This window comes from Macaca mulatta, chromosome 10 (genome assembly GCF_049350105.2).
Source record: "Macaca mulatta isolate MMU2019108-1 chromosome 10, T2T-MMU8v2.0, whole genome shotgun sequence".
NCBI lineage: Eukaryota > Metazoa > Chordata > Mammalia > Primates > Cercopithecidae > Macaca > Macaca mulatta.
The window spans coordinates 35,666,302-35,683,592 of NC_133415.1; the positions used below are offsets into that span (position 1 = coordinate 35,666,302).

Genomic DNA, 17,291 nt, shown 5'->3' on the forward strand with positions numbered 1-17,291 from the left:
TGTCCTCTACACAGGCAGCAAGAGGCCAGGGACCCAGAACCACACAAGGGTGCCCTGGAGGGTTGTGTGGGAGAAGGCCAGGCCTCTGACTCAGCTGTGCACTCCATCACCAGCACCACCGGCTCCATTTTGTTCACCTGGCCCCCTGAAAACACTTCAGTTTGCGGCCAGGCCCTGCAACGGTCATCTTTCTGGATAAAGCTGGCCTTCAGGACCTTCACCTGGCCTGGACTGGGCTTGGAGGACCATCAGGGAATTGTCCTAGGCCAGTTGGTGCTTCCGGAGCCCAAGGAGGCCAAGCCAGATGGTGAGAAGACTTTCCAGGGCTGGTGTTTTCGGGGTACAATTCCCTTAAATTCCATCCAGTCATTTCTATACTTGGAAATCCCAGTGAGGAGTGACTGGAATGGTGACCTTTTCTCCTTTTCCAGATCCTGCTCCACCTCCTGGGCAACACGCATTAACAATGCTGGCCCTGGAGCCAGCGCCACCACTGCTGGCGGAACTGCCGCCTGCTCTGGAGCCAGAGTCACCTGTAGCCCTGGATGCACAAGGATATCGACATTCAACACCAGCACCAGCACCAGGGGAAGGGCCCCCTCCAGGAACAGTGCTGGAGCCACAGTCAGCCCCAGAGTCACCCTGTCCCTGTCCCGGGACTGTCAAGAGCCAACACACTGAGGAGTGGCCTGACATCACCACCTTCCCTCCCAGGCTGCTGGCAGAGCAGCTGACCCTCATAGATGCGGTGAGCAGCTGGGCTTTGCAGGCTGTGCGTCTGGCACCAGCTGTCTCAGACCAGCCTCTCCCTGAAGAGCAGCCAATGCCCTGGGTCCAGTTTCAGCCCCACTTCTTACCAACCATGGGATCTGGATGAGTTTCCTCACCCACAAGCCTTCCCTGTCTGCATGTGGACAGCAGAGATGGGAAATCACCCGTGCCAGCTGCACAGAGTGACTGTGCAGACTGAATGACAGGGGATGGACAGAAAGCAGGACAGGGCAGGTGATCAGTGAGGGGCAGGCAGGGCCATGGGTCACTCACCCAGCTGCTCAGGAGCCTCACTACCCTCAGCACTTATTAGGTATCTCATGCATATTAGATTCTATGGCAGACACCCAAACAGAGCCCAAGGTTGCAGTTGCTGCAAGGAAACTGCACCGGTATGGAGAGAAGGAGTAGAGGGCTGATTGGGATGGGAGGAAGTAGAGGCCTCAGGATGGGCAGGCCTGAGCCACCTTCTAGTTCTTGGAGTGAGAATGGCCTGGAAGAAAACGTCACTCTCACTTTCCACCCTTGTTGGGTTCTGGGCCATGATGCATTCAGGGCCCTCGGTGGGCAGAAAACCAAATGCAGGGACTCCCACAGGTCTGGAGCATATTTTAAAGCTTTCTCAGCTCCAGCTCTGTTCATGCCAGAGACTGTGGATGACTGTGAGCTCACTTCCTGCCTGGGACTGTGGGTGACTCTGAGCTGGGCTGTGCTGTGTCCGTGACACTCTCCTCCTCCCCCAAAGGAGCTGTTCAAGAAGGTGGAACTCTACGAATGCATGGGCTCCATCTGGGGCCAACGACAGCAGAAGGGGAGTGAGCACGTGGCACCCACAGTTTGTGCCACCATTGCACACTTCAACAGGCTCACCAACTGTGTCACCACCTCCTGCCTCGGGGACCACAGCATGAGGGCCCAGGACAGGGCCAGGGTGGTGGAGCACTGGATCAAGGTGGCCAGGGTAAGCCATGGTTGGGCCTTGGGATTCCCTCTCTCAAAATGGGGAACTGCCTCTTCTCCGCCATCGGCTTTCAGGATTGGCATCTGTATCTCTAGCCTGAGCCCTGCACATCCCCTAAGCCCTTCTTCCCAGAGCTTCCCTGACCTTGACCCCCATGGCCCAGTAGTGGCTGCTCACTTCTGACCTGGGATCTTCCTTGGGTTGAACTGAAATCTTCCTAGATGAGTGACATTCACTCAGCCCCAGGTGTACCCTCCTGAGGCTCCCTGGGCCTCTGCTTCATTCAGGAAGGGAGATCTCAGCAGAGGGGGCTGAGGCTGAAGTGGGTCAGACTCCAACTCTGGACCTCACAGCTCACTCTTCCCTCTCCAGGAGTGCCTACGCCTCAACAACTTCTCCTCAGTGCACGCCATCGTCTCTGCTCTGCGCAGCAACCCAATATATCGGCTACACAAGACGTGGGCAGGAGTGTCCAGGTGAGGAGCTCCCTCCACGGGAGCACCAGAGTTGACCTAGGGACCCATAGGTCTCCCCATGTGCCCTCAACGACTCTGAAAGCTTCTTGGAGAACAGGGACGGTGGAGGTAGGGATGGGCTGGTGGGTGTGCTCACTAAGCTGCCCTGGACTCCTAGGCAAGGATTTCTAACTCAGGAGGAAGGTTTTTTAACCATCAGGAACAGACTGGAGCCAATTGGAGGCTTTCAGGTGTTTGTACCCAGCAGTGGAACTGTGTCCAGCTGGAAGCTAACTGTGAACACGCAGGGGCTCATGTGAAGTGGAGATGGGCCAGGGGAGGAGCACGACAGTCCCACCCTGGTCCTCTGGAGCCCTTGTCATCAGACGACCCCACTGGAAACTCTCACGCAGGAAGCCGAGATTCATTGAGTTTTCAAACAAAAGGGACTGGAACTCACAAATCTCCCCCGTGATTCCCAAATTTACCCTTTTTTCTTTCCTCTGTCAATAGCAAGAGCACAAAATATCTAAAAGAACTCTGCAAAAAGGACACTGCAGTGAAGAGGGACCTGCTGATCAAGGTACAGTGGAGTCTGGGAGATGCGGCACAAGTGTTTAAGGGTCAGAGAAAAGAGTGAGTTTGGAAGGGCATTGGACCTGGTGTGCAGTGGTTATTTTGTAATGTTTTGACTTACCTACAAAAAGTGCACTTGAAAAATTCCCTCCAGGCCTACTTTGGGCAAACAGGAGGAAAGGTGTGTGGGTCCATGGGCGCGTGGGGGCACGGGGACAGGAGGTCCTGGAAATGGGATGTGGCAATGGCTGCTGGGCTTCTGAGTGGCAGTGATGAGCTGCAGCATTAGCAGGGCTCTGGCTCCCATGCTGGTCAATGCTGCTGGCATGGAGCTTCCTCCAGGCTGGCGGGTGGTCATTGTAGGTGGGACTTTCTTCCTTCCTCAAACTGGCAGTAATTCCTCAGGAAGCCAGGCCTCTGCTCCTGCATCTGTCTGCAGCGCACCTCCATGGGCAGGGACTGCAGTCCACACTGGGGGAAACAACAACAGAGGAAGCTCATGTGCCAGGGAGTCCAGTAGACTGCCCAGCTATGGGTACCAATGGGCAAACTCAGGACACATGTATGTGCTTGCTGGGACTCCCCGCTCTGCGCTTTGCAGACATCTGAAAATGGTCGTGTCACAGGATTCTCAACAATTAGCAGTGACAAAGGCTCATGACAAGTATCTGGGGGATCCATGCATTCCTAGGGGATTCTCCCCAACCAGATCTCCGAAACTCCATGCAAATGAGAAGGCAACATGCCACCCCACCCAGGATTCTGGAAAACCCTGCCATATCCGTCAGAGATGTCGCCTCAGGAGGCCACATCCTGAGTGGAGGAAGAGAGAGTTCTGTGCATGGAACTCCCCTGGGGGATCACTGACGAGGCCAAACCATGGATTTGGCATGGCGCAAACCCAGTTTGTGTGGCAGAGACTCCGGTGGGGCTCAGATACGCAGGAGCCATTTAACCAGGTCTCCTAAAATGCCCTGTCCGTTTCCCATCACGACTCTGCAAGGTTGGAGTCCTAGACACTCAGAGACTCCAGAGAACAAGACCCTGATGGGTGGTGGTGCTGGGATGTGGGGTGAAGGCAGCCGAGACAGAGCCTCCAGTAGGGGGAGGAGGTGCCCTCTCTTTTGGGGCCCAGGGGAGTCACTGCGCACTCTTGGTCTCTGTTTCTTTATCTGGAAAATGAAGGGATGCTGAGCCTGTAGTGCGGGCCTCACAGGGTGGAAATGAGGTTCGAGAAAAGAAAGCAATTGGAGGGTGCTCCTGAATGGTTCTTCCTCAGAGGGATGAGGGGGAGAACAATGACAACAGCTATAGGAAACAGTACTCAGGAGGCCCTGTGAGGTAGCTGTGGTTTTCATGGCTCTTTACAGAAGAGGAAACAGTCTCAGGGAGGCCTGGCTGTATGATTGGGTGACACACACAGGAGTGTGGAGCTGGCCAGTGGTATGAACATTGTGCCAGGTGACTCACGCCAGTCCCTGGGGTTCCAAGTGTGGGGTGGCTTGGGTACAACTGGGGGAAGGGAAGACAGCCTCACTGTCCCTGTCCCTGACACCTGGCAGGCGGGGAGCTTTAAGGTGGCCACCCAGGAGAGGAACCCCCAGAGAGCCCAGATGAGGCTGCGGAGGCAGAATAAGGTGAGTGAGACTGTGGCATGGAGGGACCGCAGGGGATCAGAGGACAGGGCTCTTTTCCCCACCAGCTGGAGACCTCCGTATCAAGACAGCGGGGGCTTCCTCCCCAGCCCTGTCCTCCTATGGCCACTGGGCCTGGAAAACCTCCATTGGAGAGACCAGAACAAGGGTCTGGGAAAGGAGAACTCAGAGTGGATGTGGGGAAGGGTAAGGCTGGGACCACAGGCCCTTGTGACTTGTTAAAATCCCACCATAGAGGTAACTAGGAGTGATTGCCAGACTTGGAGGTCAGCTGGAATAGAGGAGGCAGAGAATTGGGAAAGGTAGCTGAGGGTCTTTGGCTGCTACAACTGGGAGACCTGGGGAGGGGGGTTCTGGGAGACAGGGGCTGATGGGATTTCATGGGACAGGGCCTTGGGCAGGCACCTCAGGGTCAATACTCATCACCACTACCCCTCCCACCTCCCCATCCCTCCATGGCACAGGGCGTGGTCCCCTTCCTGGGGGATTTTCTGACTGAGTTACACAGGTTGGATTCGGCCATCCCGGATGATCTGGATGTGAGTGAGCCTGGGGCAGGCTGCTTGGGAACCAGGATCCTGAGGCTTGGGAGGAGAGGGGCCTGGACGGAGCCCTTAGATCTCAGCCCTTGGAAAACCTCCTCTCCTGAGTCTCACAGCTGCTCCTGTGGGAGGGGGTGCCAGGCCCATCTCATTACCTCTGACTGACAGAGGCTCCATGGCAGTCACCAGTCCCTATCCCTGAGTGGTGAAGCTGCAGAGCTGCCTTACTGCAATGATGCTGAGCTGTGGGCTGAGCTGGACTCAGCCTCTCCCTAGGGTAGTCCCATAATAGGAGGGTGAAATTGAGCCTTTCCAAGGGCAGGCAATTCCAGGGTCACTGAGCACTTTCTTTCTATGAGAGATCTGTTTCTTTGTCTGTCATCTCAGAGGGTTGGGGCAGAAGGTCCCTGAGCCTGAGCTCCCATGCCCCCTGCCCTAGAGCCCGGAGCCTGAGGCAGGTTCATGTTGGTGGGCCCTGGCAGTAGTGCAGCATGGGAAGGGATGGGGTGGGGCTGTTGTGGGCCAGGGACCTTTCTGATGGGCTCTATCTGACTTCCAGGGTAACAGCAACAAGAGGAGGAAGGTGAACAGCTGGGGCATTCTCGTTGGATGAGGTTGGGGATGTGGACGTCACAGTCCACCCTGGGCAGGACACTCCCTGGCTCCATCCTCTACATCTTAGGTTTACTGGGAGGGTTTGACACACACAGGAGGAGGAAGAGACCTATCCCAGTGGAGAGAGTGGGAAAGGCACTGGAATCAAAGACCAGTTCCTGCAGGAGGGGCTGTTCACATCCAACTCTGAGAACAGGCTGGGGGCTGCATGGGACCCCTTCACAGAATGGCCCCAGGGACCAGCCCCTTCTCCCTGCCTGCCAAAGGTCCCCTCAGTGTCTTCCACCCAGGCCCTGTCAGCATCCTGTCCTCTGTCTCTAGGAGGTCCGAGTTTTGCAGGAAATGCAGCTGCTCCAAGTGGCTGCCATGAATTACAGGCTTCGGCCTCTGGAGAAATTTGTCACTTGTTTCTCAAGAATGGAGCAGCTCAGTGAAAAGGAGAGGTGAGGGCCTGGCACATGGGTAGAGTGTGGGAGAATACTCTCCATTTTTTCTTTAATGTGGTCTGGCTCTGTCGCCCAGGCTGCACTGCAGTGTCACCATCTCTGCTCACTGCAACATCTGCCTCCTGGGCTCAAGCCCTTCCTCAGCCTCCCAAGCAGCTGGCACTACTGCTATCCACCACCGTGTCCGGTTGTTCTCCTGTTGTTGTTCTGGTACAGGTGGGGTTTCACGATGATGTCCAGGCTGGTCTCAAACTCCTGGCCTCAAGCAATCCACCCACCTCAGCCTCCCAAAGTACTGACAGTAAAGGTGTCAGCCACCTCACCTGGCCTAGAGGAGGCTCTCCTGTGGACAGCTGCAGAGAGCCTATGGCCATGACTCCACCGCCAGCATCAAGCCCTGTTGCATGGGGACTGCTGGGGACCCAGGATTCCAGCTGGGCAGGCAATGAGAAGGGACCTGATGTGTGGCTCATGGTGGCCTCACAGCTGCCTCTCTCTCCTGTAGCTACAAGCTGTCCTGTCAGCTGGAGCCCGAATCCCAGTAGGCTGGAAACATCCTGCAATGGCTGGGACCCTATTGGGATGCTGGCCAGAACAACGGCTCTGCATCATCCTTCACCCAGACCCGAGACACCAGGAAACCACATCTAGGTGGCTGGCAGCTCAGCTACATCTTGACCCCGCTCCTCAATACCAGCTGCTCCTGCCGGCCAGGGTCAGGCCATGGGACTTTTGCATGTCAGGCAGGAAACCATTTTATGTTTATTTTCTTTAATGTATAAGTAACGGTTTTTTTCTTAGCTTTCGTTAAAATAAAATTTTAAAACACTATTCAGAATGTTCTATAGTTGTTGGAATGAGAACAGTAACTCCAGTGCAGTAACCGTATACCAGTCTTTAGGATTCATCGTCTAGCATGTCAAATTGAGGCTATGGCTGAACAAGTCATGGAATAGCGTTCGCGTTACACCTGCCAACTCTTTAATGTTTTCCTTCTTTATTCAAATTAATTATTGCTAACTCTGTTTAAGGAAAAAAAAATAAAACAAACAAACAAAAAAACACTGAAAAACCACAGTATGTCACCCAATCTATGTCACTTGTTCTACTGACCAGTTACTCTCAAACTTAAATTCTAGTTAAATTCAAGTTCCACTGGGTTACTCTACTTTTTTAAGTTGTAAATATTGAATGAATCACTTAAATATTTACTGAAGGGCTGGAGATGGGAGGTATTTATGCCAGTGGTAGGGCTGGCCTTCTCCAGAAGTCCTGTGCACAAGGGCGCTGGCCACGAGTCTCCAGGAAATACAGATAAACTTTTCCCACTATGGATCTTCCCAGACTTTCTGACACCTCTCCCCTAAGGGAACATCAAGGAAGGAGAGAATTGTTTGAACCCAATATCTAAAGGATGTCCCACAGCTTAATTTGAACACAAGAACACAAGCCCCATTGTGGTATATCAGACAAAAACAAGTCAAAGAAATCAACATTTCAGGGTCTGAAATATGATACCCCCAAATCAACACAAAATAAACACTTCAATCCAGTCCTGGAGCCACAAAGCTCCTATAAGAAAAGTGGGAGTTTATTTCAGCAAAACTTGTGTCTATGCATGCAGTTTGCAAAAAAGAAAGAAAACAAAAGCAAAAATTATCTATGGCAGCAAACCCTTAGGCCATGCAATTGATTTGGCGTTACTTTTTCTTTCTTATTTTTTGTTCTTTTTGGATGGGACACAAAAATCACTGCTAACAAATATAAATACAAACACATGGGACTATTCATCATTTGAGAGCTTCTGCATGGGAAAGAGAAACAATGAACCATTAAAGAAGGCATCCTGATGAGTTCATGTCCTTTGTAGGGACATGGATGAAGCTGGAAACCATCATTCTCAGCAAACTATTGCAAGAACAGAAAACCAAACACCGCATGTTCTCACTCATAGGTGGGAATTGAACAGTGAGAACACTTGGACACAGGAAGGGGAACATCACACACTGGGGCCTGTGGTGGGTCCGGGGGTTGGGGGAGGGATAGAATAGGAGATATACCTAATGTAAATGATGAGTTAATGGGTGCAACACACCAACGTGGCACATGTATGCATATGTAACAAACCTGCACATTGTGCACATGTACCCTAGAACATAAGGTGTAATAATAATAAAAAAAGGAAGGCATCCTACGCATTGAAAGAAAGTTCAGCAGAAACATATCTGTGAAAGGGGTTGCAATCTAACATGTAGGAGAAACTAACACTACTCTGGGAAAATGAACAAAATCTAATACCCAAGCTAAAACTGGGCAAAGAACCTCAACAGGCACATCTGAAAAGTAACCACGAAATTGACTGACAGGTCAAAGAGAAGCTGCTCAGCTTCACTAATCATCACACACATGTCTAGGTGCAAACAACACTCAGATACCTCTCTAATTAGGATGAAACTTACCAAAAACAAGAAAAAACCCATACATTCACAGGCAGTGGCCAATGTAGAAGTGCAGAAAAAGAGATTTTATCCACTATTGGTGGGAATGTATATTACCATACACACGAAGGAAAACAGTTCAAGGTGCCTTAATTAAACATTTTACAACTACCCGTTCACCCAGGAATACCACCACTGGTTACACACAGAAAGCGCATGAAATCTGTTATGTTGAAGAGATATCGGCCTTCTTATGGCAATTGAAGCACTATGCACAATAACGAAGGTATCCGATCAACCTACCTGTTCATGCACAGATAAAGGGATAAAGAAACTGCGGTACACAATGGAATCCTCCTCGGCCATAGAAATTCATGAAACCATGTCATCTGCAACAACGTACAGAAACCTGGAGGACATGATCTTCCATGCAATGAGCCAGGAAGAGAGAAATAAACACGGCATGATTCCATGCCTATGAGAATGAGATCAACTTTGTCTCTAAAGGACTTTATCTCCTAGTAGAACATTTCATAGTATTGAAGAGAGCCTGGGGGTTGGGGAGGCAGCACAGGAACTGGGAAATGGATGCCATGTTACACTCAGATGACAGGAATAAATTCAGAGGTTCTACTCCACAGCAGGATGTCTAGAGTTAACTGTATCCTACCATATTTTCCAAAAAAGGCTGAAAAGAGGGATTCTGAATATTGTGACCACAGAGAACTAATAAATAATAACTACACAAGGTAACAGAGATTGTCAGTCAATCCCTTGCTTTCATCATTACACAAGGTACATATGCATGGATTAAAATGTCCCACTCTACTCTTTAATTGTATAACTTTACTAGAGAGCAAATTGGTTTTAAGGACATAGAAATAAACAATGCTGAAGTTCATGTGAGACCAGGAAATGCCCTGCATTTCCAAAGAAATTCTGAGAAATCCAAACTACATTGGATGCATAACACTCCCTGATGTGAAATTGCACTCAAACTCTAGGGACCTGCTTCCACATGGATGAGCGGAAGAGAACAGAGAACCTGTAAACCCACACACTTCATACCACCTGATGCTGGATGAAATACACAATGATGAGTAATGGGGAAAGAACTCCCTTTTCAATAGTCTTGGGATAAATGGTGAACCATATGCAGAAGAGTAAGTAACACTAGGCATCTACTTCTCACCATGTATCAAAGTTCACTCAGATGAATGAAAGATGTAAGTGGAAGACCTCAAAGTACAAAAATCCTACAAGAGACCCTAGGAAATACCCTTCTTGACATCAGCTTTCACAAAGCATTTATATGCCTAAGACCCCACATGACACTGCAACAACAGCAATAATCGACATGTGGGACCACCACACAACACAAGAAATTACCCACAGAGTAGACAGACGACATACAAGATGAGAGAAAACGTTCCCAAACTATGCACCAGACCAAGTTCTAATATCCAGAATCTACCTTAAAGACCTTACACAAATCAATTAGCAAAACCACCCTCATAATTAATAGGCAATGGATATAAACACAGACTTCTCAAAAGATGATGATGAGCAACCAACGAATTGAAAATATGCTCAACCTAATTATCAGAGAAATATAAATCAAAAGCACAATGAGATATATCTCACGCTGGTCAGAATGGGGATAACGTAGTTTAAAAAAAAAAGACACTGACGAGGCAGCAGAGAAACAGGACACTGGTCCACTTTTGGTGAAAATGCAAAGTAGTTCAGACACCATGGAAAGCACTTTGGAGAGATTGCTCAAAGAATTTGAACTAGAACTACCATCTGACCCAGCAATCCCACCACTGGGGTATACACAGAGGAAAAGAAATCCTTCTCTCCAAAACACACATGCACACAAATGGTCATGGCAGCAGTATTTACAATGGCAAACACATGAAATCAGTCTAGGTACCCATCAACAGTGGATCAGAAAAGGAAAATGTGGTACATATATACCACAAAAAACTAGGCTGCCATTAAAAAAAAAAAGAGAGAAGGAAATCATGTCCTTGGCAGCAACATGAAAGGAGCTGGAGGCCATTATCTAAAGAGAAATAAGGAAAAAACAGAACACCAAATACCACATGTTCTCACTTATAAGGTGGAGCTAACATTGAATACACCCTACCGTAAAAGTGAGAACAACAGACACTGGTGACTACCCGATGAAAAAGGATGAAGGCATGAGGTATGTGCCGAAGACCTACCTGGTGGGCATACCCACTGCCTGCATGATAAGGTTGCTTGGACCCCAAGTCTCAGTGTCATGGAATATACCAAAGACAGTAACTAATCTGCATTTGTACCCTTTAGTCTATAATAAACATAGAAATTATGTCACAAAATACAAACTTAGAAGTTAAAACCATGAATGAAAAACACAAACTTTTATAATTATCCAAACAATCTTTTATTGGCATAAACTAAGAAAGTGGACAGAATGAGTAAACCAAATATTCAACCCCAATTTACATGTAGTGAACACGTTTTTCAAAAGAACACCAAAAAGATGCAATTGGAAAAAAAAAAAAAGCCTGTTCAATAGATGATTTTGAGCAAACTGAATATTCACATACAAAACACTGAAATAGGACCCTTATTTCACGCAACACAAAAATCAAAGCAAAATACATTAAAGACCTAAAACTCAATTCTGAAACCACAAAACTCTTACAAGAAAACATAGGGTGTGCATTATTTTAGAAAAGAAATCCATACATGTAGGCTGCTAAAGGTATTTAAAAAACATTAAACCAAAGGAAACACTCCAAGAAAACACCGATAGACAAGGTAATGGATTGGTATTTTCACTGAAAAGCTGGAGACCCGGTTCCACAGAACAGTGGAACACATTAGAAGACCCAGATATAAACCTGCACACCTGAAACCATCGATATTTGAAAAAAAAAATCAACAAAAATAAGCAATGGAGAAAGGACTCCCTATCAGCAAGTGGTGCTGAGATAAGTGACCTAGCTAGATGTTGAAGAAATAACACTGGGCCCCTATGTCTCACCATGTACAGAAAGCAACTCAAAAAGAATCAAAGATTGAAATGTAAAATGCTGGGCTGGACACAGTGGCTCATTCCTGGAATCCAAGCACTCTGGGAGGTCGAAGCAGGCGGATGACTTGAGGTCCTGGAGTTTGAGACCACCCTGGCCGACATGGTGAAGCCGATGTCTAAGAAAAAACCAAAAGTTAGCTGGGCGTGGTGGCACGTGCCTGTACTCCCAGCTACTCAGGAGAATGAGGCAGAAGATTCACTTGAACCCAGAAGCTGGAAGGTGCAGTGAGCCAAGATCACTCCATTGCATTCCAGCCTGTATGAGAGAGAGAGACTTGGTCTGTAAATAAATACATAAATACATAAAAATCCAATACCTGAAACTATTTTTAAAAAATCCTGCATGAGAATCTAGCAAATACCCTTCTTGACAGAGGCTTTGGCAAAGCATTTATATGTCAAGTCCCCAAAAGCAATGGCAACAAAAACAATTACTGATAAGTGGGACCTAAAACACAAAAGAGCTGCTGCACAGAACAAGAAACAACCACAGAGTCAGCACACAGCCTATAGAATGAGGGAAAACATTCCCCAAGTACGCATCTGAAAAACATCTAATATCTACGATTTACCATAAAGACCTTAAACAAATAAAATCAGAAAAAAAAAAAAAAGTTATAAAAGGGCAAGGAACATGAACACTTAAAAGGAGGTGTACCAGTAACTAACGAGCATGAAAACATGTTCAATCTCACTGATCATCAGAGAAATGCAAATCAGAAACATACTGAGATAACATCTACACTGGTCAGAATGGCAATTATGACACACAGTCCACAACAATAGAGGCTGCTGGGGCAGATGAGCAAAGAAATGCAGGTCCACTCTTGGGGCAAATGCAAACTAGTTCAGATCCCCTGGGGAGCAGTGTGGACATTTCTCAAAGAACCTAAAAGAGAACTACCACCCAACGCTGCAACCCCACTCCTAAGGATCTATAAAAAGGAAAATCCTTCCATCCAAAACTCACATACACTCCTATGTTCACGGCAGTACTACTCACAATCGTAAAGACATGAATCAGCCTTGGTGCCCATCAGCAGTGGATCAGAGAAAGGAAATGTGGTACATACACACCACAGAACACTACACAGTCATAAAACACAAATACATGCTCTTACCAGAAACCTGGACAGACCCATAGGCCATTATGAACAAAAGGCAAGAACAGAAAACCAAAATTTTCAAAACACCTACAAAGGTTAGTTGTGAATGTTCTCTCCACAGAGAAATCATAACTCTGGAGCTCACGGAGGTGCCAGACACTGCAACTTCATTGTGATGCTACCTTTACACAGATCAAATTGTCCCTTGCACCCGCTGGTTATACACACCTACTCTACAGCAATGAAACTGCCGTCCCATTTTGGTAACGCTCATTCTCACTGGAGTGAGATGATATCTGAGTGTGGTTTTGATTGACTTCTTGTGACGATCAGTAATGTTGATTCAGAATCTTTTACCTGTGCATCCTTCTCAGGTCTTCAGGTTCTTTGCCCAGTCTTACACATCAAATTGAAACAAGTTCATGATAACTTGGCAAACATCTCTAACCACAGCAAAATGTAAATCAAAACCACACTTAGATATTGGTAACAGGTACAGAGTGACACTGAGACACAATGAATCTGTTCTGGTGTTCTATTGCACAGCAGGGTGACTAGGTGACTAGGGTCAACAGAATCTAGAAAATTTTTTCAAAATCAGCTGGAAATTACGGTTCTGAATATTCTCTCCACAGAGAAATAATAATGATGGAAGGTCACAGAGATGCCAGATATGATGATTTGATCATGATACTACACATACATATGTCAAAATGTCCCTTGCACCCTTGGGTTGTGTGTGTGTGGGTGAATGTATATACCCACACACACACACACACACACACACACACACACACTACAGAAACAAAACTGCCATCAAATGTTGCTAGTATTCATTCTAACTGGAGTGAGATGAAATCTGAGTGTGATTTTCACTTACACTTTTGTGTGCATCAGCGATGGTGAGAATCTTCTCTTTGACCTGTGCATCAACGTCATGTCTTCAGGTCCTCTGCCCAGTCCTACACAACAAATTAAAAACAAATTCACAATAACATAGCAAGTACCACTTATCACACACACACAAAAATAAAAAACACACTCAAGATTCCATCTCACTCTACATGCAACAGATGCTACAAGAAAACAGTTAAAACATATGAAAACACAATCCAAACAAGGTGTGGATTTCCAGAGGAGGCACTTGTCTCCACATGTGGCAGGAAATGATAAACTAGTATGCACACTAAAGAAACCACTTGGATGTTCCTTGAAATCCTAAAACTACAACTACCATTTTCTCCAGCAATTCTATTCCTAGGTATATACACAGAGGACATGATCAGGGCATGGAAGAGATTATCTGTCATCCCAGGTGGCATTCAGCCCTATGCTCAAAAGCCAAGAAAAGAAATCAGCCTACCTGTCCATCCACAGATGAAAGGATGAAGAATCTCTGGTACACAGACAGGATGGAATACTTTTATGCCATCAAAATTCATGGAATCCTATCATTTCCAGCAACATGGCTGCACCTGCAGATATTCTGTTCAATCACATCAGAAAGGCAGACAAAGACCAAGCCCGCATGTTCTCACTCATGTGGGAGCTGAAAACTTTAACTCACTGAAGGTGAAAATACAGTAGTGGTCACCACAGACTAGGTGGAGGACAGGACCTCAAGGATTGGCAATAGGTACACAGAGAGTTACAGGAGAGGAATACATTCCGGTATTCCACTCCAAAGCAGGGCGATGATACTTAACAATATGGTTATGCTGTTTTCAAAATAGCTACCAAGGAGGATACTGAATGTTCACACATCGAAGATATCAAACTTACACGTGGTCACAAGCATGGGAAACTCCCGGATTTTATCCATACTCAAGGTATACAAACAAGTATCACAATGTCCCAATGCACCCCTAATTCTGGACATGAAGTGTAAAACCAACGTTTTATGAAATGTTAACAATACACGGCTAAATGTTCACATGGATCCACTGAAGACCCAAGGAACCTGAATATGCAAAGCAATTCTAGGGAATACAAACTCAATTAGAGGCCACACACTCCCCAATTTCAAATTACATGTAACACCTCCACTCATCCAAAGACTACAGTAGTAGCATAAAAATGAATCCATGAACCTAGGGACTTAAGAGAATCTAAACACACACCTGCAGTCAACACATTCTTTTTCAAAGAATGCCTAGAAGATGCAATGAGGCCATGTGCTGTGGCTCACACCTGTACTTCCAGCAGTTTCAGACACCGAGTTGGGTGGACCTCTTGAGGTCAGGAGTTTCAGACCAGCTTGGCCAAAATGGTGAAATCCTATCTCTAGTAAAAATACGAAAGATATTAGTCAGGTGTGGTGGTGCACAGCAGCAATCCCAGCCACTTGGGAAGATGAGGCAGGAGAATCACTCGAAGCAAGGAGGCGGAGGTGGCAGAGAGCTGAGATCTCACCACTGCACTCCAGTCTGGGTGACAGCATGATTGGGACTGTGTCCTCAAGGGGAAAAAGGATGAGATGAGGAGTCAGCAGTCTGTTCAATTGAGCAGTCTGAAATGACTGGATAGCCACATACAAAAGAATGAAATAAGACGTTGACGTTATACAATACACAAACATAAACTCAAAATACATTAAACCCTAAACACAAGCCCTAAAAGCATAAAACTGCTACAGGAAAACACAGAGTGAGCTTAAGTTGAGGAAAACCTGAATCTAAGCTCACAGGATATAAAAGCAAACAACAGACAAAAGAGAAAAATAGAAAAAAAAAAAAAACCACTTCCAATAACAGAAGTCAAAAACTCTAGTTTTTGTTATTGACTTTACCTTACAAAAAAAATCACTGCTAGTCAGGCACGGTGGCTCACACCTGTAAACCCAGGACTTTGGGAGGCTGAGGTGGGTGGATCACCTGAGGTCAGGAGTTCGAGACCAGCCAGGCCAACATGGTGAAACCCCTTATCTACATACAAAAATTAGATGGGCGTGGTGACAGTTGCCTATAATCCCAGCTACTCAGGAGGCTGAGGCAGGAGAATCACTTGAACCCAGGAGGCAGAGGTTGCAGTGAGCCAAGATTGCACCACTGCACTCCAGTCTGGGCAACAAAGTGAGATACTGTCTCAAAAAAAAAAAGAAGACGTTCAAGTGATCAACCAACATGAAAAAATGCACAACCTCAGTGCAATGCAACTCCCAAACACAATAAGATATCATCTCATGTTGGTCACAATGGGTAATTTTCCAAAGTCAAAACAACATGCTGGCGAGGCAGCAAAGGAAAGGGAACGCCGCTACACTCTTGGTCAATGTGAAAACTAGTTCACACTGTGGAAACCAGTTGAGAGATTCTCAAAAAACTTAAAACAGGCCGGGCGCGGTGGCTCAAGCCTGTAATCCCAGCACTTTGGGAAGCCGAGACGGGTGGATCACGAGGTCAGGAGATCGAGACCATCCTGGCTAACACGGTGAAACCCCGTCTCTACTAAAAAATACAAAAAACTAGCTGGGCGAGGTGGCGGGCGTTTGTGTTCCCAGCTACTCGGGAGGCTGAGGCAGGAGAATGGCATAAACCCAGAAGGCAGAGCTTGCAGTCAGCTGAGATCTGGCCACTGCACTCCAGCCCGGGCAACAGAGCCAGACTCCTTCTCAAAAAAAAAAAAAAAAAAAAACTTAAAACAGAACTACCATCAGACCCAGCAATTCCATGACACTTAGTATCTACCCAAAGACAATAAATCCTTCTATCAAAAAGACACATGCTGTCCCGCATTCATGGCCATGCCATTCACAAGAACAAAGATGTGGAAACACCCTAGCTGACCAGCAACAGTGGATTTGAGTTTTTGTTTTGTTTTTTTTTTTTAATGTGGTGCATACACATCACAAAATACTACACAGCCATAAGAAGAACACACAATCATGTCCTAAGCAGCATGGATAGACCTGGGGCTTATTATGTTTAGCAAACCAAGGCAAGAACAGCAATCCAAATACTCAAAAAAAAGAAAAAAAAAGAAACAAACAAACAAAAAGTCTAGAACCTGAGTGATGAATGTCAACTTACAGAACAAAACCAAAGCCAAATTTTTGAAGACAGGAAATAGTGTGATACTATCTTTTGTGGGAACTCTTGGCTTCCCCCAAAATTAGAGAACTGGGGAGAAAGAAGCCTCAGCTCAGAATCTGTGACTGGGTTGGAAGTGGAGGCTGGAAATGTGCTCAAGGTCAAACTTTCCTCCTCCCTTCAAAGGAGCCTGGAGTTTTACCAATGAGCCTAGAGTGAATATTCACCCCACCATCCACCCCGGGAGATCCCTTTAAACCGGGAGCGCACAGTGAGGACAGAAACATGAATGTGCACTAACAAGTCCTGAAAGTTCAGAGGGTGATTCTCAATTTCCCCGTGGCACACAGCAGAAGAACTGTGTCTCTAGGTTCCAGGAAATGCCTGTGAGAGAGCTGTGTCCCCCAGATTCCCTTCATCACACATGACACTCAGTGCTTAAGCCTACACCCCTTGTGACCGATCCCAAGGAGTGTTGACTAATCTAAACCAAAGGCTCTGATGTTCCACAGGAAGAAAAGAGCAGGTGGACTGCAAAGAGAATCTCTCATGAACGCAGCACCCTCATAGCCCATACAGACAGTTCTTACCATGATGTAAAGAAACT

General features: G+C 46.9%; 2 protein-coding genes, 1 long non-coding RNA gene and 1 pseudogene across 4 annotated transcripts in view; 3 read left to right on the top strand and 1 right to left on the bottom strand.

Moving 5' to 3' along the window:
- Positions 1 to 6,796, top strand: part of LOC114670406 (ral-GDS-related protein-like) — a 117,135-nt gene extending 110,339 nt beyond the window's left edge. Inside the window, exons 2-12 of one of the 2 annotated variants that reach the window (XM_028828036.2) lie at positions 114 to 307; positions 432 to 748; positions 1,517 to 1,732; positions 2,105 to 2,208; positions 2,701 to 2,770; positions 4,326 to 4,400; positions 4,883 to 4,957; positions 5,520 to 5,543; positions 5,897 to 6,018; positions 6,238 to 6,328; positions 6,527 to 6,796. In XM_028828036.2, the coding sequence (XP_028683869.2) occupies positions 114 to 307; positions 432 to 748; positions 1,517 to 1,732; positions 2,105 to 2,208; positions 2,701 to 2,770; positions 4,326 to 4,400; positions 4,883 to 4,957; positions 5,520 to 5,543; positions 5,897 to 6,018; positions 6,238 to 6,328; positions 6,527 to 6,796 (1,558 nt within the window). The remainder of the gene's footprint in view (positions 1 to 113; positions 308 to 431; positions 749 to 1,516; positions 1,733 to 2,104; positions 2,209 to 2,700; positions 2,771 to 4,325; positions 4,401 to 4,882; positions 4,958 to 5,519; positions 5,544 to 5,896; positions 6,019 to 6,237; positions 6,329 to 6,526) is intronic. The other variant, XM_077951012.1, reaches the window with a different exon arrangement.
- The window catches only part of LOC114670397 (phosphatidylinositol 3,4,5-trisphosphate 3-phosphatase TPTE2-like), a 314,879-nt pseudogene that overhangs the window by 230,245 nt on the left and 67,343 nt on the right, over positions 1 to 17,291 (top strand).
- Positions 1 to 17,291, top strand: part of LOC144332006 (uncharacterized) — a 69,915-nt gene that overhangs the window by 24,385 nt on the left and 28,239 nt on the right. The gene's annotated exons all lie outside the window — the stretch shown is intronic.
- LOC106996367 (uncharacterized) overlaps positions 2,598 to 17,291 on the bottom strand; it is a 30,242-nt gene continuing 15,548 nt past the window's right edge. The window contains exons 9-12 of the mRNA XM_077951013.1: positions 14,777 to 14,939; positions 14,020 to 14,131; positions 13,537 to 13,618; positions 2,598 to 3,234 (exon numbers count right to left, since the gene is read on the bottom strand). Of these exons, the coding sequence (XP_077807139.1) occupies positions 14,809 to 14,939 (131 nt within the window). The 3' untranslated portion in view covers positions 2,598 to 3,234; positions 13,537 to 13,618; positions 14,020 to 14,131; positions 14,777 to 14,808. The remainder of the gene's footprint in view (positions 3,235 to 13,536; positions 13,619 to 14,019; positions 14,132 to 14,776; positions 14,940 to 17,291) is intronic.